General features: G+C 37.9%; 1 protein-coding gene across 1 annotated transcript; it reads left to right on the top strand.

Annotated features, from left to right (window-relative positions):
• Window positions 1-2,933: 2,933 nt before the first annotated feature.
• On the top strand, window positions 2,934-10,600 carry LOC144975517 (glutathione S-transferase 1-like; the record flags this gene model as incomplete). Its single annotated transcript, XM_078919686.1, is given in 5 exon segments — window positions 2,934-3,102; window positions 4,369-4,461; window positions 6,548-6,666; window positions 8,166-8,282; window positions 9,067-10,600. Coding segments are annotated over 5 exon segments (630 nt in total). The 3' UTR covers window positions 9,229-10,600.
• Window positions 10,601-11,393: the final 793 nt, after the last annotated feature.

Here is an 11,393-nt window from a genome sequence, read left to right as displayed (position 1 = left end):
TCTTCTTCTTCTTCTTCTTCTTCTTCTTCTTCTTATTATTATTATTATTATTATTATTATTATTATTATTATTATTATTTTCATAATAATTATTATTAGAAGTAGTGTTATTGTTATAATTATTATTATTATTATTATTATTATTATTTATTATTATTATTATTATTATTATTTATTATTATTATTATTATTATTATTTATTATTATTATTATTATTATATTATTATTATTATTGTTATTATTTTTAGTAGTAGTAGTAGTAGTAGTAGTAGTAGTAGTAGTAGTAGTAGTAGTAGTAGAAGTAGTAGTAGTAGTAGTAGTAGTAGTAGTAGTAGTAGTAGTAGTAGTAGTAGCAGTAGAAGTAGTGATATTATTATTATTGATGATGATGATGATGATGATGATGATGATGATGATGATGATGATGATGATGATGATAACAACAACCACAAATGGAGACAGGAGTTATAACAACGAATTAATTGTACAAATTCAGCAACACCCCGAGTTATCTTAACCCATTTTTGAATTAGAAAACGTCTGCCCGGTGTATTGATAGATAATGGATCTCCATTTTATTCTTGAGTCCTATGCGAAATGTACTCTCTCTCTCTCTGTCTCTCTCTCTCTCTCTCTCTCTCTCTGTCTCTCTCTCTCTCTCTCTCTCAACATCGCAGGGCTTCGTGTTTTACAAGTATTTTGATTGTCACACATTCCATCGTTACATTAGTTGGCTGCTTTAAACGTTCTAATACTCGTGTGTTTCCTATCAGCATTCGAAGCGACTTGCTTGTATAGAACTATTTGATTTCATATTTCGCTCAGCTATATAATTATATGACGTATTATTTGACATAATGCAACCTTTTTGTCTAATACCATCCTTACAATACGTATTGTATGTAAACATATTATTATTTATTGTATGATGGGGGACGCCTCACATATTATAAAAATTGTTTTGAAGATCGTCGTGTCTCGTCATAGCCCCCCCCCCCCCCCCTATACGTTAAGTGTTGTTTTTGACTTGGGACCCTTGTAAAGTGCTTTGAGCAATGTTAGTGGATATTGCCCTATATAAATGTTTTTTTTTTGTTTTGTTTTTGTTTGTTTGTTTGTTTTGGGGTGTTTGTTTTTTTTGTTTGCTTTTTTAAAAATATTATGTTAAATATTCTGAAGGATAATGTTCAAACAGTTTTTAATTTCATTTTACAGACAAGTGGAGGAGAATCCATGATATTTGCAGGAAAATGAAAGCTATCACGATAGGCACCCATCTGTTTTAATTATCATGCTACTGTATTGTATGTGGCTATGTGGTCTAGTGGTATGATTCTCGCTTTCTGATCGCAATGTCCTGGGTTCGAGCCTCGCTTGGCGCATAGTTGAGTCCTTGGAAAAGTCTCTTCTTCGCGTTCTCTCACCGTACTCAGGTGTAAAATGAAAACCAGGCCGTTAACAGCGTTGTTCTATCCGAAAAAAAAAATGATAATACCGACTTCCAGGCGTCATGTCTCGTCCTGCATTTTAAGTGTTGCTGTTGGCCTGGGACCCCTTGTAAAGCGCTGTGAGACTTCGAGTGGATATTGCGCTATATAAAAAAAAAACCTCTCATTTTGTGGAAATTGACATAGATCGAGACCATATGACCTCACACTACTGTAAACGGAAGCATATTGGGAGTAAACTTTGCCCTCAGGTCACAGATATTCACCCTGACTAGACTTTGCATTCCTCGCTCTCCAAGGAATCGTCTCAACCCCCCCCCCCCACCCACACACACACACACATCCCACCCCCTTTTATCCCGCCCATCAGTCATCCTCTAGCCCCTCCCCCCCCCCCCTACACCCAGCCCCCTTCTCCCTCTCTTCCCACACCATTCATTTACTCTTACGATTTCAACAATGCTTTCGAATCTTTAAAGTAATGACCAACGATGAATATAACAGTTTCAATAAATAAAAATAAAAATAAAAACTAAGTACGGGAAGCTTCGGGCTCAAATATATTTTTTTCTGCAATGAAACTCAATAAATAAAGCATTGATAAATCACTAAAAATCCACCCCGACGGAAGGGAAAAAATTGTCACGGCTGTTCTAACGTGTGACGACATTTGCCATTTTCTTCCTTTTCTCTTTGACGCTGTTATTTTCATTTTATTCATTTTCTTTTCCAATCCACACCTTCTTCGTTTCACTTCGACAAATCTTTCACCAGTTAAACGGCCGTACTCTGGAAAGTCACGCATTAAAAAATTTGGCCAGAAAACTCGTCCTTCAAATATCGATCGATTTAAAGGATCCTCATCTTGGCAAAAACTCTCACACACCCCGCGAAGTCTTCCTTAAGTCTCAGGTATGTTTCAGAGATTTTGCCAAATTGGGGGGGGGGGGGTCATTTAAATCTATCGATATTTAAAGGACGAGTTTTCTGGCCAAATTTAAGATACGCGTCTTTCTGGAGAACGGCAGTTTAGTGATTAACATGACAAGAATAGTTTTTTGGTTGAGATACGTTGTTTTTATATTTGGAAGATGGATTTGAGAGATACGTGTGTGTGTATACACGTTTGTATGTGTGTGTGTGTGTGTGTGTGTTTGTGTTGTGTAAACACATTACGGTTATCTTGGAACTTTGCTTTTGGTAGTGCCCTGCGACATCTGGGCTGTACTAAGTTTCAATCCGTGTTGGTTGGTAAATGTCTAGGTACGTTATATCCTGCTTACGGATGTTGTGAGTATTTTAACTAAGCGCATTGCATCAATAGTCCGATTGATATTGATACGATGCGCTTGTTTAAAAAAACAAACTCATAGTATCCACCAGCCGGAAATAATGTACCAACACACAACATGTGTAACTTTAAACGTTTATAGTATGAACGAAGTTGACGTCACTTAGCCTTATTATTCTTTTCATTCTCACCAGGAGAGTCACTGATTAGACCTGACACCAGCAATGCCGGAATCTATCCCCAAGCTGACCTACTTTAACCTCCGGGGACGCGGTGAGATCATCAGACTCGTTCTGAGGGCGGCCGGAACGTCTTTCGAAGACAACAGAGTGGAGATGCACGACTGGCCGGCGCTCAAACCAAGTAATATCACTAGATAAAAGAGAAGTCTATCGTAGAATCGGGTGAATAAGAACAGCCCCCAAATAATTCGGATCGGAAGGTCCTGGGTTCGAGCCTCGCTCGCTCGGCGCATAGTTGAGTCCTTGGAGAAGGCTCTTTACTCACATTCTCTCACCGTACCTAGGTGTAAAATGATCACCTCTGGCGTTAACAGCATTGTCTCTGTCCGAAAAAATTGTAAAAATCATCTAACAGGCGTCATGTCCCGTTAAATGTTGCTGTTGGCCAGGGATTTCTTGTAAAGCTCTTTGAGCACATTTAGTGGATATTGCGCCAAATAAAATCTCATTTAACATACAACGATCGACGAACGACTTTGAAGAAAACGAAGAGTTGTCCTCTTAGTCCTAGGACAGATCTTCATTTTCTTCCTTTGTCGTTTGTCGATCGTTGTAGGTAGGGAATGCAATCGTTAACTTGCTATTGAATACAGTTTTGAGACGGCGGGTCAGATAAATTTTAACTTTTTGCGATTCACGCAACGCGACTCAGTCTCTTTTGAATGGATCAAGTAAATCTCACTCGGAATCCGGGATTTGATTTAATTAATTTTTAATTCAGCTTTTATATAACGCAAAATCCTCTAAAAGTGCCCAAAGCGCTTTACAGGGGTACCTGGCAACACTTAACATTTAAGACGGGACCTGACGTCTGTTAGGCGATATTACAATTATGTTTCCGGACAGAGACGACGCTGTTACGGCCAGGTACTCATTTTAAACCTGAGTACGGTAAGAGAAAGTGATTAAAGAGCATTTTCCAATGAATCAACTATGCCCGAGAGAGGCTCGAACTCAGGACCTTCCGATCCGAAGATGATATTACGCGATTGGTGCGATCTTGATAAGGTGATGATCATGTTAGATACTTTTTACTTTACGAGAGTATGAGATGATGTCCCTTTATATTATCAAAACATTTTAATTTACTAGAGCATCAAATTATCCCCCTTTACTTGTACGTATTATCAAGACCTTTTACTTTATTCTGCAACAGAAACGCCCTTAGGATGAGGGGATGATCATGTTAGATATATTGACTTTTTACTTTACTAGAGTATCAGGTTATGTCCCTTTATATGTATTATCAAGGCTTTTTACTTTACTGGTGTATCAAATTACGTCCCTTTATACGAAATATCTAAACATTTTGCTTTACTAGAGTCTCAAATTATCTCCCTTTACTTGTACGTATAATCAAGGGAACTTTTACTTTATTCTGCAACAGAAATACCCCTAGGAACTCTTCCCCTTTTGGAAATCAATGGAGAGACCTATGGACAATCCGCGGCCATCTCAATCTATTTGGCCAAAGAGTGCAGTACGTATAAATAGTATGCGCTTGGCCAAGAGGCTCACAACATTGCCATCCGTAAATATAACGGACCAACACACACAATAACTATGTCGTGTAACCATGAACGTTTATTGTCTGGTTAATACAGTTTAGTGAGTATTACTCATAAACGTGGATGGCAAAAAACAATAACAAAGACCCGATTGACGTCAACTTCATTCTATCTATAAAAAGAAATGAAATGACGTCACTCAGCTCTTTGTTATTGTTTTTAGCCAGCCATTTTTATGAGTAATTCTCACTCAATACTATAAATCAGACTATAAAGGATTAAGGTTACACTTTGTTTTGTTTTTTGTTTTTTTTTTTTGTGTTGGTACTTTATATACCGGCTGGCAGATGTTGTGAATTTTCTAGCCAAACGTAAAACATCAATAAATCTTTCCTGTCATACTCTGAAAAGCATCCATCGATTCAAACGATGCTTATCTTTTCAAAATTCTGAAATCCGAGAGTTCAATAATGTTTACTATATAATGGTATCCATTACTGTCATGTTTTTATACACATGGTAACCTGTAAATTGCCGTTCTCTGAAAAACCAAAGGTTTGGCCAGGAAACTCATCCTTCAATTATCTATCGATTAAAATTACCCTAGACTTGGCAAAAATTTTCAAACTTGGGCCATCGCGTGCTCTTCCTAAAGTTCCATGTTTGAGAGTTTTTGCCAAGGTGAGGGTCATTTAAATTGATCGATATCTGAAGGACGGTTTATCTGGCCAAATTTTTAAAAACGTGATTTTTTACTTTACGAGTGCGACAGTGAACTAATGAAATTGAAACTTCCTACGAAAACGGACAAGATGAAGCTATTGTCTGGATGTAAACTTTGATAAAAACAACCCCGTTCTCCTTTGTTTCTACAAAACAACATAGGTCAGATAAAACAGTTTTACTTTGAAATAGTCTTCAAAAGTCGTGACGTTACTTCCCTCGTAATGACGAATAGTAACTTAGTAACTGGTTCTAAACTATCGGAACAATGGCGGACGCCCTTATGAAATATTTCTCCGACGAGCATAAAAGTGTATCCAGAGGAGAAAAACATTATAAATCTGATCAAGTTTTGACTTTTATACATTCTGATCACATGACATGTGAAAAAGTTCTAGCCAGCATGAAGAATAAAAAGTATCGATTTTCTTTGTTTAGAACCAAGCTGCTCGTTGCTGGGCGGACGTACGTGACATCAGGCTATTGAATCCAATTACGCCAAATAAATAGAGACATCTGACCGAGTGATGACGTCATCCAATTACAAATAAATGATTTATGGTCTTCTATTCAAGTCACTTTTACCATTTTGTATTCTTAAACTTTCTTCGATATGAGAATGTATTATAAAATCGACTTTTAACCAAAATCTGTATTGACCCCCAGGAAAGTTCTCTGGATCTCGGGTTAATTTCTATTCACTTACTCAATCCCATGATCAGAGTTGATCGACGGGCGGGGGTACATGCGGCATGCAGACTTCACAACCTTCCTCCATTCGTCATGATCTCTGGCCTTTTCCAGAAGGCTATTTAGATCCAGGCCTGTCCACTCTTTGATGTTGTCATGCCATCATTTTTTCTCAGTCTTCTCTTCTCCTCTGTCCTGCCACAGTGTCTTGCATGACAATCTTGCATAGATTATCATGGCGGACAGTGTGTCCGAACCATGACAATTTTATTCTTTTGACCATTGACAACCGTGGTTCCTGTCCTCCTGCTCGATCCTCTACCTCTTCTAAAATATCTCTATTAGTCTTTCTATTAGTCCTGTGCTCCAAATTTGGAATTCTCAGGAATTTCCGATAGCTCTTATTTTGAAAAGCACAGATTCGCTTTTCTAAATCTGCTGTGAGAGTCCGTGTTTCACAGCCATAGAGCAGGATGGACAGTCCCAGCGATCTGTATAATTTCAAACTAACTCCAAAATTAATGTTAATTCCAATATCGATCAAAAATCGTATAATTAAGATTTACAATTTTATCTTTTTATATTCAATAATTAGACTTTTTTGGATTTAATTTTTTGACTTAGACTTTATTTTTGGTTCACCAGATTTATACGGTTCCAACAACTTAGAGCGTTTGATGATTGACCAAATGCTGTATCTCCGAGCTGACCTTCTTGAGGAAGAGGTCAAGGTTGCTTTTGGGTCAAAGGACGATCAAGAAAGAGTAAGTCGAAGAGTGAACAAATTTCCTTTCAAATACAGATTATTAGTACTAGACCGTTGTGAATGCGTTTGGTATTTAATTTGATGCAGTCCCTTGATCAGAGACTGAGTGATATTTTCAAGGCCCCATACGTATCAAACTTGAATTCCAACGTTATGTTGCATGATTTGTGAGGCTTTTTTTAAAACTCATAGAAAGATCGTTTTTTGTGTGTGTAAAATATGTCTTCATTATAGTGGTGATTATGTTGGACACAGCTAAGGGACATAACTGAAGAGGTGGAGAATCTCCATGTCCCGTCAGCAGCTTGTGTTCTTGGGGGGGGGGGGTTGGCTCTCGGACAGGCCTCTTTCTGGCGTACTCTGGAAAAACACATAATATTTACAAATTTGGAGAAGTCCCGGAGTTTGAGAGTTTTGTCCAAGATGAGAGTAATTTAAATCGATCAATATTTGAAGGACAAGTTTTCTGGGCAAATTTTTAAATATGTGTTTTTCAGGAGTACGGCAGCTTTGGTTTAAGTCCTTCTTCCATGTATATGTCCTTGGTTTAGCGGTAAAACACTCGCCTTCGGATCGGAAGGTCCTGGGTTTGAGTCCTGTGTAGCGCAAAGTTGAGTTCTTGGAAAAACTTTGTTACTCACATTTTCTCATCGTATTCAGGTGTAAATAATTACCTGACTGTTAAAACTGCTGTGTGTTGTTTGTGTTTTGTTAATTGAAATAGTTTAGTACATTTTAAAGAAAATTTAATGTGTCTTGATGTAAGGATTTGTTTATGTGTATATGAGTGTCTGTATGTGTGTATGTGTGTGGTGGTGGGGGGGGGGGGGGGGGGTTGAATTCACGAGTAATTTCATATAATCTAAGGTTTCTCATTGCTTTCGCATCACCACCACCACCACCACTACCACAATCATCATCATCATCATCATCATCATCATCATCATCATCATCATCATCACACCTCACTCATCATCATCATCATCATCATCATCATCATCATCATCATCATCATCATCATCATCATCATCATCATCATCATCATCAATACCAGCACCACAACTACCACCATTATCATCATCATCATCATCATCATCATCATCATCATCATCATCATCATCATCATCATCATCATCATCATCATCATCATCATCATCATCATCATCATCATAAATCATTCATCATTCATCATCCATCATCATCACCATCATCATCATCATCATCACCATCACCACCATCACCACCATCACCATCATCATCATCACCACCATCACCACCATCACCACCATCATCATCATCACCATCACCACCATCACCACCATCACCATCATCATCATCACCACCATCACCACCATCACCACCATCATCATCATCACCATCACCACCATCACCACCATCACCATCATCATCATCACCACCATCACCACAACCACAACAACAAAAAAGACCATCATCTTTATCATCGTCTACTATACTGTACCCATACTATACCCCCAGGCTGCTGGAATGAAGAAATTGAGAGATGAAATCTACCCCAAGTTCCTGGGATATTTTGCCAACATGATCTACCCAAACCAAAAGAAAACTAATACCAATTTTGCTGTTGGCAACAAGGTATATAACAATATTTTGAACCAAAAATCTAACCCTCCCCAATTGAAGGGCTTAGAGCTGTTTAGGTAAAAGCTACAATTAGAGCTAGGTATTATTATTATTATTATTATTATTATTATTATTATTATTATTATTATTATTATTATTATTATTATTATTATTATAACCCCCAATTTGCTCACTTTGGACAACATGGACATGGGTTATTCCTGTTGACATCAGCCATCTTGTTTGATGGATTATCTATTATTCCTAGGTGGAATGTCTAGGCGACGATATCTTATGATGTCATGACGGAAGGGTATATTAACAATTAATAAACTTATAACAATGGCTGGCTATGTGGTCTAGTCGTATACACTCGCTTTCGGACCGGAAAGTCCTGGGTTCGAGCCTTGCTCGGCGCATTGTTGAGCCCTTGGAAAAAGGCTCTTTACTCACTCTCTCTCTCTCTCTCTCTCTCTCTCTCTCTCTCTCTCTCTCTCTCTCACCGTACTCACACCTGGCCGTTAACAGCGTTGTGTCTGTCCGAAAAAATTGTAATATCGCCTAATAGGCGCCATGTCCCGTCCTACATGTTAAGTGTTGCTGTTGGTCAGGGACCCCTTGTAAAGCGCTTTGAGCACGTTTAGTGGATATTGCGCTATATAAATGCTCTATTTAAAAAACAAAACAAACAAAACAATAACAAAGAACTGAAAAACGTTCATTCAATAAACCATTTCTTTTCTCCTCCCCCCCCCACGCCCCCACCTACTCCCTATCAATTTCCTCCTTCCCCAAGCTGAGTCTAGCAGACATCATCATCCACGAAGGGACACAATCTGCCTTACAGAACACGACCTGCGTCCACGCGTATCCAGAGATCAAGAGGGTCAGAGAGGAGGTCGAACGGACGCCTGGACTCAAGGAATACTTGGCAAATAGACCCAACTACCCTCTGTAAAAATGAAAATTTATGTTTCCAACTGGAAGCTCCGAGTTGCCAGTAAACGATACGAATCAAATGTGACCCCTTGTCTCAAAATGGTATTAAAAGTCGGGATGATTATGATGCTGAAAATTGAATTTGTATCCAGAAATATCAAACTTGCGCTGAATTTATATGTTTTATTGATAATAATGTCTTTGACCTCCTGTGTGATGACCTCTTACTTTTACGCTTTCTGATTTATTTAGTTATTTGTGCGTTCAATTTTGATGCAGCTGCTGGAAGGGATTTTAACTCAACCCTAACATCGACTATATCCGTAGTTTACCGGATTACTTTTGCCCCATGCCTATTTATTATATTTTTCTGAGACAAATTATAGGCGTAGCTAGTATCAAAGTTAATGTTTTTAGTTTTTACATGTTAATGGTAGATGAATAAAAACTATCCATGCACATGCTCACTTTTAATACATTTTTTTTCCAATTTTGAATAGTAGCAAAAATTTCTAGGACTGAGTGAGTTAAAATGGCAGGAAGTGGAGGAAGTAGTCGTTTTGATTGCGACCATAAATAAATATCAGGGGCGGTTGCTGGCTGTTTATTTAAGGCGGCATGGATCGAAAACCATCTCTCACCGTACTCAGGTGTAAAATGAGTACCTGAGCGGAAGCAGTGTTGTCTGTGTTGGAGGAAAATGTTATCTCACCCAACAGGCAACATGTCTCGTCTTCATGTTACTATCGGCTTAGGAGCCCTTTTTAAGTGACTTGAGCTCACTCAGTAGATATTGCGCAATATCAATGTTCTAGTGGGTTAATTTTTTTTAGAATGTGTGTATATTGTGTGTAAAAAAAGGGGGAGGGGCATGTGTGGTTTGAATTTTAAAGAGATGTAATCGCGTAACTGGCATTTACGATGGGCACATATTATGTAAAAGAGGTCCATTTATCGATCTTCCTCTAGACAAATAAAATGTATATCACCCGATCATTGAAGTCTATGGATCCTTTCATTGTTGTTTCGGTATGGATTGCGATACGCGTCTGTTCATTGAGATTTGTGAATTTCATTTTTTTAAAAGAACAACATGACAACAGCAATTGGACTGCCATATAAAATTTCTTCCTTCGAATACCAACTATAATAACAGTCATTAATAGAAGGAATAGAAAATCCAACCCCAATACACTACTTATCTACTCCAAAGACAATAACATACACAACTAAAAGTTGAACTGCTGTGTGTGTCAGGTTAATGAATGGACTGGGATTCTATTTATAGCATCATGGGGCTCTACTCGGTGAATGATTTGAGTAATATTCGTATTGATGATTAAAATCCATTTCAGCAAAACGAATAGCAATAAAATCCATATTTATTGTAATTTTCTTCACCCCTTTGTTTTGATTACAACAAACCTGTTCTTCCAATGATAAAACTGATATGGTTTTGATTTCTCCCAAGTCAGGCCTCAAGGTGTGCAAAACTAAATTTGCCGGCTTGACCCAGTTATTTTAGCAGAAATGAGTATCAGTTGTTTGTTGTGGGAAGTGGATAACCGCGGTTTTAAAACAGAAGACTGGGTGGGGTTCATGACTTCCCATAGTGGGCAGGGGGGGGGGTACATACTGTGTCTTCTATCCCCTTATAACTGTTTTCCAACATGCTTTCTGTCTTTGTCTTGGAATGAGATTACTTGGTTTTTTTCCTGGCCCTGGCCGGAGTCCTAGCTGGGAGGGAAACAGTCAAATGCATAGTTATTGTTTTGGGAGATGATATCTTTTTACCTTGCAAATCATATCTCTGTTATGTATTATTAAATGTGTTATTTTCATTGTATAATGTATGCATTTGAGTGTATTCCTCTTTGTTGGATTTTGTGCTTGTGTCCTGATGAGACATATGTGATCTCAAACTAAGTACATTGGTGGTATGCTCTTGGAATCTACATCTGATCCCTATTTATTCTCAGTTCCCCTATGTCTTACTTTTTCTTGGGTGCTTTAATTGTAATTCTAGAACTTTTTACTATCCCATTTTCTTCCTTTTTTTTACTGACGCTGGTATAACCTAAATGTGTTGCAAGCGCCGTAAAACCCTTAAAATCATAAAAACAAAACAAAACAAAACACAAGAAATAAGTCTTTTATATACTATACTTGGGCGGCTTGTTGACT

The sequence above is a fragment of the Berghia stephanieae genome, chromosome 6 (genome assembly GCF_034508935.2).
Source record: "Berghia stephanieae isolate SIO BIC M18660-M18661 chromosome 6, UCSD_Bste_1.3, whole genome shotgun sequence".
NCBI classification, from domain to species: Eukaryota; Metazoa; Mollusca; class Gastropoda; order Nudibranchia; family Aeolidiidae; genus Berghia; species Berghia stephanieae.
The sequence above is the reverse complement of the archived record's forward strand: the minus strand, read 5'-3'. Positions and strand labels throughout refer to the sequence as shown.